At 48.9% G+C, this 13418-nt stretch overlaps 1 protein-coding gene across 1 annotated transcript in view; it reads right to left on the reverse strand.

Moving 5' to 3' along the window:
• Positions 1 to 7213, reverse strand: part of WSCD2 (WSC domain containing 2) — a 51223-nt gene extending 44010 nt beyond the window's left edge. Inside the window, exon 1 of the mRNA XM_055549944.1 lies at positions 6835 to 7213. Within this exon, the coding sequence (XP_055405919.1) occupies positions 6835 to 7213 (379 nt within the window). The remainder of the gene's footprint in view (positions 1 to 6834) is intronic.
• Between the last annotated feature and the right edge of the window lie 6205 nt (positions 7214 to 13418).

A 13418-nucleotide genomic window follows, 5' to 3' on the forward strand; every position in this document is an offset into this window, starting at 1 on the left:
TCACTTTGGTCAGGGCCCAAGGATCCTACAGGCTCAGCTCAACTATCTCCTCCCCCCAGGAAGGCACAATACAGCCCCATGACCCAACTGGATCCCTCCCTTGGGATCCCAGAGTCCCCTGGTTTACCCCACCTCAACACTTTTCTAAACAATTTTCCAAGCACTGGGCATTATTTTTTCAGAGTATGAAGAATTTAGGCCCACTGTGGAAGAATTTTTAACAAAATGAAAAAGTGCTCTGGTGGGGGAAAGCATGACATGATGCTATATATATACAGTGTTCTGTTGTTTAGAAATCACCAACTCAACTCTGTGAGATGGTGACGGACAGGGGAGCCTCGAGTACTGCAGTCCATAAGATTGCAAAGAGTCAGGCACGACTTAGTGACTGAAAAACAATTCTTTAGAAATAAACCCATAAGGGAGGAAACAAGACCATAAAGGTGATACCTCAACAGGGTTGATCATGACTGTTGTTGGATGGTGGGCCTCTGGGCTATTTTAACTTTTATCTCTTTTTGCTGTGTATTCTAATTTTTCTACAATAAGCATGTGTGACTTTGATAATCAAGAAAAAAGTTATATTCTAAAATATGATTCATCTTTTTCCCTGTCTTTCTTTCCCCTGGAGGGTATGACTATTCCTCAGACCAAAAAAAGAAAAAGTGTGCTTGAATCATTCTTGTGTCTCCACCTCCCAGCACAGGGCAGGGCAAACAGACATGCAATAAATACAGAATGAATGAGTGAATGAATGGAGTTGGGATTCTATTAAGAGTTGGACATGACTGAGTGACTGAACAATGAACAATATAGCTCAGTGGTTAAGAATAAGAGCTTTGGGGGCTTCCCTGGTGGCTCTGGATCTTTTTTAAGCAACAGTTAGAACTGGACATGGAACAACAGACTGGTTGCAAATCGGGAAAGGAGTATGTCAAGGCTGTACATTGTCACTGCGTTTATTTAACTTATATGCAGAGTACATCATGTGAAATGCCAGGCTGGATGAAGCACAAGCTGGAATCAAGATTGCCAGGAGAAATACCAATAACTTCAGATATGCAGATGATACCACACTTATGGCAGAAAGCAAAGAAGAACTAAAGAGCCTCTTGATGAAAGTGAAAGAGGAGAGTGAAAAGTTGGCTTAAAGCTCAACATTCAGAAAACTAAGATCATGGCATCTGGTCCCATCACTTCATGGCAAATAGATGGGGAACAATGGAAACAGTGAGAGGCTTTATTTTGGGGGGCTCCAAAATCACTGCAGATGGTGACTGCAGCCATGAAATGAAAAGATGTTTGCTCCTTGGAAGAAAAGCTATGACCAACCTAGACAGCATATTAAAAAGCAGAGACATTACTTTGTCAACAAAGGTCCATCTGGTCAAGGCTATGGTTTTCCCAGTGGTCATGTATGGATGTGAGAGTTGGACTATGGAAAGCTGAGAACTGAAGAATTGATGCTTTGGAACTGTGGTGTTGGAGAAGACTCTTGAGAGTCCCTTGGACTGCAAGGAGATCCAACCAGTCCATCCTAAAGGAAATCAGTCCTGAATATTCATTGGAAGGGCTGATGCTGAAGCTGAAACTCCAATACTTTGGCCATCTGATGTAAAGAGCTGACTCATTTGAAAAGACCCTGATGGTGGGAAAGATTGAAGGCATGAGGAGAAGGGGATGACAGAGGATGAAGTGGTTGGAGGGCATCATCGACTCTATGGGCCTGAGTTTGAGTAAACTCCAGGAGTTGGTGATAGACAGGGAGGCCTGGTGTGCTGCAGTCCATGGGATCGCAAAGAGTCGAATACGACTGAGCAACTGAACTGAACTTGTGGCTCAGTGGTAAAGAATCCACCTGCCAGTGCAGGAGACATGGTCTGATCCCTGATCTGGGAAGACCCCACATGCCTCAGAGCAGCTAAGCCTGCTCGTCCTAGAGGCCATGCTCTGCAACGAGAAGCCTGGGCACCCTTACTAGAGAGTAGCTCCCGGTAGCTGCAGCTAGAGCAAAGCGCATGCAGCAGTAAAGACCCTGCACAACCAAAAACAAACAAAATTATTTTTTTTAAAAAAAGAAGAAGAGCTTTGGATGTAAAAAAGAGTCGGGTTGGAGTCTTCTCTGCCACTTGGCACCTGTGTGACATGGGACAAGTCCTTTAACCCCTCTGAGCCTCCATTTCTTCATCTATGGAAAAGAGTTGAATACTTCCTACAGACATAAGGCTGAGTATGAGCACACAGTCTGACCCAGAGCTGACCCTCCATAACCTGCATAAATCTATCTTCTGCTGGAGGAGGTGGGAAGTGGGAGCCCTGCGGTCCCTTCCAAAAATGCTGACTAAATCTCCTGTGTCCTTCTTCAAGCCCAGCCCAACACCCTCTGTCATCTGGGGTGGGGGAAACAGAAACAGCACAGATTTTGAAATCAAACTGGAGTCAGCTCCTGACTGTGCTCCTGACAACGGGGTCACCTAAGGCAAGTCACATCACCTCTGTTCTCTCCTACAGGATTACAATATTAATAATAATAGCCAGCACGCACTAAGTGCTTACTGGGGTCCAGGGTCTGTGCTGAACACTGTCTGTGCACTGAGAACTGAGACGATGTAGTGCTTAGGGTTCAAGTGTAAGATTCAAACCTCCCGGGTTCAAATATTGATTTATCCTCTCCTCCTGCTGGTTAACCTCGGGCAGGTTACCTAACCTCTCTGTGCCTCCATTTCCTCCCTGGAAGGGGGAGTTAATGACAGTGTCTACTTAACTGGGCTGCCAAGAAGACTATGGGATGTACCAGCTTCAAAGTGTTTAGAACAGTGCCTGGCATTTAGAGAGCATGCCATCGATTTATCTTATATAATCATCACAACAGACATCTGATGTTAAGTACCATTTACCTCCCAAAGGAAACTGAGGTGACCTGCCCAAAGAACTTCACAAGCCACCGCAGAACTGGGATTTGAACCCTCATGTGGCTGCTCAGAGCACAGGATCTCGAAAGCCTAGACTGGCACGTTGCAGGTGCCAGCTCCACTCGGGAAGTCAGACTTCCTGCCCAACCCCAGCCCAGCCTGGGAGCAGCTTCACCCTCCCTTCCTGTCCCGTGATGGGCTCCGAGTCCGTTACAGCTTAAGTCTTGCATCGTTGCATCAAGCAGAGCCCTTGCCAACTTTAGATAAAAACCAAATGTGTTTAGCATCAGGTCAAGGAAGCGTCTCATTTTTATTAGCGTTAATCTAATATGTTGTCTTTCCTTGCCGAACTCTGAATAAGTTAATCAAGGACAGTCTGAATTTGTGTTTTCTTAATAAGACTGCCTGATTTCAAAGCTGCCTGATGAGAGCTCTGCGCTCCAGGCTTCTTTATTTTCTCTTCTGTCTCTCTTTATACTTTATAAAATATCTAAGATTTCCAGAAGCAAGGGGTGGGGTAGCATGGTAGAGAAGAGGGCTCGCAAGCTTTGGAATTAAATGAATCTTGCTTCAAACCTCAGTTCCTCTACTCACCACCTGGGTAACCTGGGGTAAGTGACTTCTTCTGAGTTTAAAAATTTCTCATTTGTAAAATAGGATAATAATAGTCTTTCACTTGTTGAGTTGTTGTGATAATTACATAAGGCAATGACGGTCTAGCCTATAATAACCATTCAATATATATTTAGCTACTATTTCTACTACTATTAATACTAGTGGCAGCAACTATTAAGTGACCTCTTATTATAAACCAAGAGATCTGATAAGCATTTTACATATATCATCTCATTCAAATAACATATGAAAAGCGAATAGAACAGTGGCTGGCATGAAGTAGGTGCTCAAGAAGTGGTAATACTTACTTGTAACAGTGGTGGCAGTGGTGGTGGTGTTTCATCCTCATAATAAACAGGGCTGGGTGTTTCTATTGCTGTTGGATGTATCAATCGTGCCATTAGGGAATCATATTCTACTAGAGGACCTCAACAAACACGGGAAATTACCATTCACATAAGGGCCATGACAGGGAGTACAGAGAAGGAACATTTGATCAAGCCTAGAGGGAGGTCAGAGAAGGCAATGGCAACCCACTCCAGTATTCTTGCCTGGGAAATCCCTTGGACAGAGGAGCCTGGTAGGCTGCAATCCATGGGGTCGCGAAGGTCGGACACGACTGAGCGACTTCACTTTCACTTTTCACTTTCATGCATTGGAGAAGGAAATGGCAACCCACTCCAGTGTTCTTGCCTGGAGAATCCCAAGGATGGCGGAGCCTGGTGGGCTGCCGTCTATGGGGTTGCACAGACTGAAGCAACTTAGCAGCAGCAGCAGCAGCAGCAGCAGAGAGGGGTCAGGACAATTTTCTGGAGGTGAACTAAGCTGAGACCTGGAAGATGAGTAGAGCTGTGGCCAGGCAGCAGGCTGGTCATTCCTTCATTTGTCCATCCAATAACTCTTTTATACAACCAGTAGGTACTGAGTACCATCTTTGTTTCTGGTGCTGTCCAAGGTGCTGATAGAACGAAGCAATCGGGACAGGTACCATTTCTGCCTTCATGGAGCTGACAGTCTAGTAGTAGAGATAGACTATAAGGAAGCAAAGTGCTTCCCTGGTGGTCCAGTGGTTAAGAATCCACCTTGCAACGCCGGGGACACTGGTTCGATCCCTGGTCCAGGAAGATCTCACATGCCGTGCCACAACTATTGAGTCTGCCTGACTCAACTACGGAAGCCCGCATGCCTAGAGCCTGTGTTCCACAACAAGAGAAGCCACTGGAGTGAGAAGCCTGTGCACTGAAACTAGAGACTAGCCCCTGCTTTTCACAACTAGAGAAAGCCCATGCAGCAACCAAGACCAAGAGAAGCCAAAAATAAAATTAGTAAATAAAATTTCAAAAATTAAAAAACTAAGGAAGCAAATAAAAGCAAGATACTTTCAGATGGTGATAGGTACTGTGAGAAAAATAGAATTGGGGAACGTGGTCCTGAGCAGGCACAAAATGGGGCTACTTTAGGGCATTCCAGGAAGACCTCTACAGGATGGCATGGTTTGACTGGAGACCTGATGGAAGGGAGGAAGGGAGCCATGCAAAGATATGGGAAAGAGCATCCCAGATGGAAGGGACTAACTACAAAAAGATCCTGAGGTAGGAACGGGATTGGTGTGTTTAATGAGTAGCAAGGAGCAAAGTGGAGAGAGATGTGTGGTGAAGTGGGTGGGAAGTGTTACATGTTAATGTTACAACATGTAATGCCAAGTGTTACAACATGGTGGGCCATGATGGGGGCTCTGGAATTTATCCTAAGTTTGATGGGGCTTGCAAAGTAGCAGAAGGAGTTTGGAGTGGCTGGGATGAGATGAAGCTTGGTGATTGGAGAAGGTGGTGACAGAATTTCTCCATCAAGGCAGCACCTCACACCTCAGCTATGCCTACAAGATGGGGTCCCTTACCCAGGTGGATCCACAAGACCTTCCTGATCACCCCTAAGACTCGACTCTGTGCAGGCATCATGCTAGGTGTTTCCATAATCATGTCTCATCAAACTCTCAGGAGAAGCCTGGCAGGAAGGAGGCCATTGTTCCCATCTTATAGATGACAAAACTGAGGCATGAAAAGGCCAAGCCACTTGCTTGGACTGCGTGACTGGCTGGGGTGGAGTTGGACTATGAATCCAAGTTCCCTAAGCCATTCTGCTGCCTCTCACCTTCTCCTTCACTGCCCTGTGAAGTTTTTAAGGAAGTGGAATTCTAGAAAATTCCTGAGGGTAAAATGATGGGGTCTTCTGGATGGCTCTTGAGCCAGAAGCAGGTTGGGACTGAAGCAGGGAAACATGTTCCCCAGGACGAGTCCCCTCCAATAGCCCTGCTTCCTTCCACGGTGAGAGAAGGGGTTTTCCCACAAGTTGAATGACAGCGGAAGTGTGACATGTGGCAGGGAGCACAAGGGATGGGGAGGTTTTCCTTCTGTCCTGATTGGTGGTAGATCCTCCCAAACCATCTGGCTGTGATTCTGGAAATGTCCATTCGTGTTAATCTCATGAATTGCAGGAGTTGTGGGGTCCTCCCCAGAACGCTGCTCCGATGAGGGGACATCGGTTGACCCTGGGAAGTAGTCATAGAGCCAGCATCCAGGCCAGATGTGTCTGCTTTGATCTTGTCACTGACCAGCTATGTGGCCTTGGGGAAAGTTTTCACTTCTCAAACCTGTTTCCATGTGTGTTAACTGGGCATACGATCACATTCCTTAAGTCCATGGAGTGTAGTGAAAATCAAGTGAGGTGATGTACTTAGGAAGAAAAGCCCACTTTGACTGTGACAGGCTAAGAAAATGCAATGAAACGAAGTCCCCTAAGTGCCCTCACCAAGGGATCCAGCTAAGCGGAACAGAAGCTCTGCCACTAGCTAGCTGTGTGACCTTAGGCTCCCGGGGCCTCAGTCTCCTCATCTTTAAAATGGGGATAATATCACCTATCACATGGGGTTGTGGCTGTAATTTGATGCCTGTCAAGTGCTTGGAAAAGTACCTGGCCCTTAGTAAGTGCTCAATAGATGCTTGGGGTTTTGATTTTCAGGTGCATGTAACAAGGGCTATAAAGGGCTGCATGGGAGGGTCAGATGTTGAACTCTGACAGATTTAGGGTTCAGCTCTAAGCGTGGATGTTTATAAGCTGTGTGACCCTGGGCAAGCTACCTAATGTCTCTGAGCTTCAATTTTCTCCTCTGTGAAACCTCCTGCATATATAATGGCTGGTTCCTAGGAAACACTGAACACTGGCAGCTGTTGCTATAATATTATTAGTATCATCATCCCCCTTCCCTTGTCCTCAGCCACCTTCCAGCCCAGAGGCTCACCCCTCTTACCTCGCTCCTCCTCCTTCTCCCGGACGACCCTCCCCTTGAGGGCCCGGCTCCAGGCTCCCCCGTAGTCCCCCAGCTTGGCTCTCTCATTCCCGTCCTTGCCCTTGAACCAGGGTCCGTACCTGCGGGCGATGCTTGAGACTTCACCTGTGTCCCGGAAGCCTCTGCCCAGATTTAAGTCACCCAGGAAGGTCAGCTCAGCGCCCTCCGCTGGGGCCCCCACAGCGGGGTTAGCCTGGTTCTGGGAGACGGCAGGCTGACCCACAAAACCAGAGTGAAGGAAGACAAGGCTCCCAGCCGTCAGGTAGAGCACCAGGAAGGTAAAGAAACGCACAGGCTTCCTGCGGAAGTACCGCTGGAATTTGAACCAGAGCTTGGCCATAGTGGGATCATTCCGGACTGGATCGCTGGGGCTCAGCTGGGGGTTGGGGGGGTGTGGTCCAAGGAGAGAATGGAGGGGGGCTTTGTTTCTCAAGCTTCCCTTAGGGATGGAGCCCCTGGGGATCTTCAGTCTTAATCCCGCTGCGAAGGTGACTGCCAAGTCCAGGGCAGGAGGGCAAGTCCAATGCTTGGCTGACACCAAGAGAAGAGAGGACAGGCTTCCCCAGCCCTCCTGAGGTCAGGGTGAGCTTCTTTGGGCCATGAAAGGGGTTCTGAGGCTCAGGGCACTCAGGAGTTGGTCCCATTTTCCTACATCTTGTTCTCTGCCTCAGAATTCCAAAGAACTTGGAAAATAGCAATCAGAGGAGGATTTTGTGAGGGTTCACAGGCAGCTGGAGTTCGCTTCTTGCCCCTTCTCGGTTGCTCAGGCCTATAGGAGCTAGGTTAATTCACGGAGGGCCTCTTCCCCAGCTGGGGACCAAGCTCAGTCTGTCCACCTGGTGGAAACACAAGCGGGCAGCCTTTCATCTGGTGAAGCGTTAGGGCTCAGGGCTGCCACCTGCAAAAGAGCACAGGTACAGACATAAGAAACCTCCTGGCAGAGGCCAGACTGTGAAGCTTTCTTGAACATTCTCCGGGGAGGGGAGAATGCAGAGTCCAGAGAGAGAGGAAACCAGTGGCCCAAAGAACCCAGCAGTGCTGGGTAAAAGCGACTCCTGCTGGTCCTCGTCTTGGGACAAGCTTTCTCTTGGACAAACTCAGGTCCTTAAGCCCCATTGCTCAGTGCTCAGTCATGTTTGACTCTTTGCGACCCTTTGGACTGTAGCCCACCAGGCTCCTCTGTCCATGGGATCTTTCATACACGAATACTGGAGTGGCTTGCCATTCCCTTCTCCAAGGGATCTTCCCAACCCAGGGATTGAACCTGCACCTCTTGCATCTCCTGCATTGCAGGCAGATTCTTTACTGCTGAGCCATGGGGGAAGCCCTTCCTAAGCCCCATACGTCTGCATATTTGTCAAATATATGCTGATTCATGGGGGTTACTTTAAGTCTAAATGTACTTCCTAGGTCTTTGCCAGACTGTCTGCTGGACGTGGCTGATACTGAACTAGATCAAATTTGTTCATTTTTTCCCCCCCAAACACATATTTATAGAAGACCTACTGTGTAGCAGGCACTGTCCTGCATGTGTGCTAAGTCGCTTCAGTCTGTCCGACTCTTTGGGACCCCATGTAGACTGTAGCCCACCAGGCTCCTCTGTCCATGGGATTTTTCAGGCAGGACTACTGGAGTGGGTTGCCATGCCCTCCTCCAGGCTCTGTTCTAGGTGCTGGGAATAAAGCTGTGAACCCAAGAGACACAGTTCCTTCTCTCACCGGGATCACATTGTCATGGAAGAGTTCAAACCCAGAGTCCCTCTCTTTTATCCAAGGAAGAAAAGGAGAAGGAAGGAAAGCAGAATTATTTAGCAACATACGCATTCACTCAGTATTTATTATGCATGGCATGCTCTGCTTTGTACGGAGCCTTCCACGTGCATTAATTACTCTTCCCCATGTTCCCATGGGAAGTGACTATTTCCCATTTTACAAATGAGGAAACTGAGGATACACAGCTGGTGAGTGGTGGAGGTGGGATTGGAACCTAGGACAGTCCGAACACAAAAGCACAGCTCCGAACCCCCGCCTTTTTGACTCTTTCTCCCACACGGTCAGGGCATCATTTGGGAGTTCCAAGACAGCCCCCGAAGCAGCAGCCCGTCTCCACCTGCTCCCAGTGGCCAGTGGCGGCTCATTGTATGAGGGCCCCTCAGAGTGTGGTCTGAGGAGCCTCTGATTCAGCATCCCTTGGGAGCCTGGCTACCCATGAAGATTCCCAATCTCTCCAATCGGAATTTCTGGTTGAGGAGGAAGCCTACAGGTGTAACCAGGTGCTCTCAGGTGATGATCACGAGCACAAAGGTTTGACAACCATGGTTTTTTTCAGTAAACACTCAGGATCAGCAGTCTGGAAGAAAATAGATTGTAAATTAGAAAATGGAAAAAAAAAAAACCCTCCATTTGCCTTATGTGGTTTCATATCACCACCAGCAGGGGGCCTCATGACAATCTTGGCCACTGCAAAGGAGTCAACTGTCAGCCAGCCAGTGGGTGATTTGAATGGGGACAGCCCCTACCAAATCCAGACAGCAGCATGAGAGTTTAACTTCGGTGTGAGGTAGAGTCCAGTGTTCCTACATGTGCCATCCTATTCATTCAAGAATTAAGTACTGAGCACCTACATGCACTAGCTATCGTTGTAAGCACTTGGAACTATTCAATGAACAAGACAGCCCCAAATGCATGCTCTTGTGGGGTCAAACTATCTGTTCATCCATCCATCATTCTTTAATCTATCCAGCAGTCCCCCTACCCATCCATCCATCCATTAAGTCACAATCTATTCACCCATCCATCATTCATTCTTTAATCTATCCATCAATTCCCCTACCCCTCCATCCATTCATCATGAATCTGTTCATTAATCCATCCACCCATCCATCCATCACCCATTCGTTCATCTATCTATTCATCTGAATTGGAGCAGCCCACTCATTCATCCAGCTCTCCACCCACCCATTCATCCAGCTCTCCACCCACCCATTCATCCACCCATTCCTCCATTCATTTAGCAACATGTGTTACTTGCCTACCATGCATGTGCTTGGAATGCAGAAATAAATAATTTGAAAACAAACAAACAAACTCGGAGTTGTTGCTTTCAAAGAATTCAGAGTTTACTGAGGGAGAGCAATTTAAGCGAGAACCATATCAAATCACTATACTAGAGTTGCTGCTGCTGCAAAGTCACTTCAGTCGTGTCCGACTCTGTGCGACCCCTTAGACGGCAGCCCATCAGGCTCCCCCATCCCTGGGATTCTCCAGGCAAGAACACTGGAGTAGGTTACCATTTCCTTCTCCAATGCATGAAAGTGAAAAGTGAAAGTGAACTCGAAATCAGTTGTGTCTGACTCTTCTCGACCCCATGGACTGTAGCCCCCCAGGCTCCTCTGTCCATGGGATTTTCCAGGCAGAGAGACAATGATAAATCCCATAGTAGATGTATATATAAGATATAGAACAGAAATTAATATTAACAGCTAATGTTTATCGAGCACTTAATATATGCCAGATACCGCTCTACAAACACAATGCTCTGATTTAATCGTCATGTCAATCCAATGAGGAAGATCTAGATCCATTTCAAAGAGGAGAGAAATGAAGCGCAGGATGATAAAGTAACTTGTCCAAGGCCACACAGCTGGTAAGTGGCAGCTGGCTTGTGAACCTGGGCTCATCTGATTTCACAGCTTGTGTTCCTAACCACACATCTATTCTAGTCTTGTATTCCTTTGAGAATATGGTAAAAAAAAAAAAACAAAAAACAAAAAACAAAAAACTACAGGCTTATGCCCAGAGAAGAGAGCTTCAACAAAAGTTTCTAGATATTGGCTTACAATGTCAAGGGGTTTCTGCACCCTCGGGTAAGAGGCCCCGGCATGTGGGAGCCCCGAGAAGTGAGGGTCTGAAGCTGCCCTGAGGGGACTCAGAGAGGGCTTCCCTCTGGCAGGGGTCTTTAAGCTGGCGGGTCTTGCAGTAAGAGTCAGCTTTCTGGGTGAAGAAACAGCAGAAGCACACTTTAGGGAGGAGGCGCAGCACACACCAGGGCAGGGCACTGCGGTGGAGGCAGCCGAGGGGCTTACTGAGTGAAGCCAAGTTGCTCAGTCGTGTCTGACTCTTTGCGACCCCAAGGACTGTATATAGCCCACCAGGCTCCTCCGTCCATGGGATTCTCCAGGCAGGAATAGTGGAATGGGTTGCCATGTCCTTCTGCAGGGGATCTTCCTGACTCAGGGATCGAACCCAGGTCTCCCACGCTGCAGGCAGATGCTTTACCCTCTGAGCCACTAGAGGAGCTTAGTGCATGGTAAGAAGGCAGTGAAGCGGTGGGTTGGGGTCAGACCCTGGGGAGCCTTGAATGCCAAGCTCAGAAATCTGGACTATACTCTAACTGAAGTTTCATGGTCACACCGACACTTTGGAAAGACCAGCCTCTTATCAGCTTAAAAACCTCTGGGCAGTGAGGGGTGTCCCCTGGTATTCCATGTAAATCACACACATGGCAGAGATTTCCGCAGCTGGGCCAGGATGAAGAAAGACCAGCAGCCCTCATGGGAATAGGCGGTGAGGGGGACACCAGCCCTTCCAGAGGCATGCAGGCAAGAGCATGGACTCTGCAGGCGGACAGATCTGGGCTCAAATCCCGCCTCTTCCATCCACCACCTGTGTGACTGGGTCAAGACACCTCTTCTCAGCGACCGAGGCTCCTGACCTGTGAAGTGGACATAAGAAGCCTGACACTCCCCCCAAAATATATTGGTTGGAGGATTGCATTAAAAACTACAGGAAGAGCACAGGGGGCTCAGCTTGGTGCTCTGTGGTGACCTCGATGTGTGGGATGGGGGTGTAGGGTGGGAGGGAAGTCCAAGAGGGAGGGAATATATGTACACATATAGCTGATTCACTTTATCGTATACTAGAAAACCAACACAGCATTGTAAAGCAACTATACCCCAGTTAAAAAAAATTGTACTGTGTGCAACTGGCACATAGTAGGTGCTCAAGAAGAGCCCTCAGCCCCTCCCCTCCCGTGAGCACACGTGAGCTGCCTTCAGAGCCCCTTGCCTACAGCAAGCAGAGCATCTGCTGGGGGTATGGAGACAGCAAGGATTTCCGCTGTTGCGTTCCCTGTGGCTCTCTGTCTCTCTGAGGGTATTTCTGGGTCTAGTTCCTTTTTGTTGTTCCCTTCCCGTTCTTCTATATTTCAACACATCTTTTCTCTAAGTGGGTGCCAAATGGGTTTTAAGAAGATAATGAGCTCATTAGGAGCTGGCAGGGAACAGAGACTGAGGCAGCGGTGGTGCCGGATGCAGGGTTGGGGAAAGTGGGGGGCACGGATTCTGAGGAAGGGGGCTCCTCCTGGGGAAGGCGGATGCTGACTCGAGTCGCCCACACCAGACTGCCAGTGCTGGGAGGTGGGGGAGGTCACCTGGAAGGAGGACGCCCTGGACTCCGAGCCCCGTGTAAGTGGGACCCTGTCTGTGCTCTCGCTATGCCAGCCCCATCCTCTGGCAGACGGTAAGTCCCCAGGGAACACTGGTGCAGAAAATAGTGAGAAGAAGCAGAGAACTTGAACCTCCACCACAGGTCCCTGCCATGTGCCAAATCCCCGAGTGACAGCCTGAGGGAGTTGCAAATGCAGGGCCCCCTGCAGCAGCCTCCTTCGTTTCTCGGCCTCGGGTGGTCGGGTGGTCCTAGGGCACAGGGGCCCCCGCTGAGCCAATCCCACTTCCCCCAGGGAAACGTCTGTCTCTCCTGTCCACCCATCATCCTTCCTCTCCCTTCTCTCTCTTTCCTTCCAAGTCTCTCTCCAGCTCTCTTTGTCTGTGTCTCTCCAGACAGAACTGGGGAATGGAACTAACTGTCACTGGCGGAACACTGTGTTTGAAGGTTTCACAAGCCTCTAACCAGCTCCTCCCTCCCGGCAACCTGCAAAGTAGGTGTGACTGGCGCCCCGGACTCCATAGCTTATGTGTGTCCCACCCTGGGCTGCGGGCACGCCTTGGCCTCCAGCTGCCCCTTCTCCTCTGTTTCCGGTTGTTCGTTACAAGCTGGAAGCCAGAATCGCATTAACAAGACTCGACAGGTGTCTTCACCTCTCTGAACTGCTGTTTTCTCTCAGCAAAGCAGGTAGCCCCTAGAAGTCTCCCTTGCAGGGTCTTGGGGGGGAGGACTTGATGAGATCACTCACAGGGGCAGAGATGGTGTTCCTTAAAAGCTGGCTATCACAGCTTCATCCCTTTGCATTTCACGTGAGACCTGCTCTGAGCGTCAGTTTCCCCATCTGCTGAAAGTGGCACAAACCCCCTACCCTGCCTCCCTCCTTGGGTTGGCGTGAGTTGCCATGACAGGGAGGCCGAGAGGCCCCCTTTGCGGGAATGACAGTGTTTGGTTACTTCAGTTCGTGTTTCCAGCTGGAGCCCCAGAGTGTCTAAACACAGCCTATTTTTAGCACCAGAATGAACCTCGGGTGCTGAGCTGCCAAGAATATGATGGGCAGGGCAGAGCTGCCCTGAGGGAACGGAAAACAGGAGGTTCAGCTTG

The sequence above is a fragment of the Bubalus kerabau genome, chromosome 16 (genome assembly GCF_029407905.1).
Source record: "Bubalus kerabau isolate K-KA32 ecotype Philippines breed swamp buffalo chromosome 16, PCC_UOA_SB_1v2, whole genome shotgun sequence".
Taxonomy (NCBI): Eukaryota; Metazoa; Chordata; class Mammalia; order Artiodactyla; family Bovidae; genus Bubalus; species Bubalus kerabau.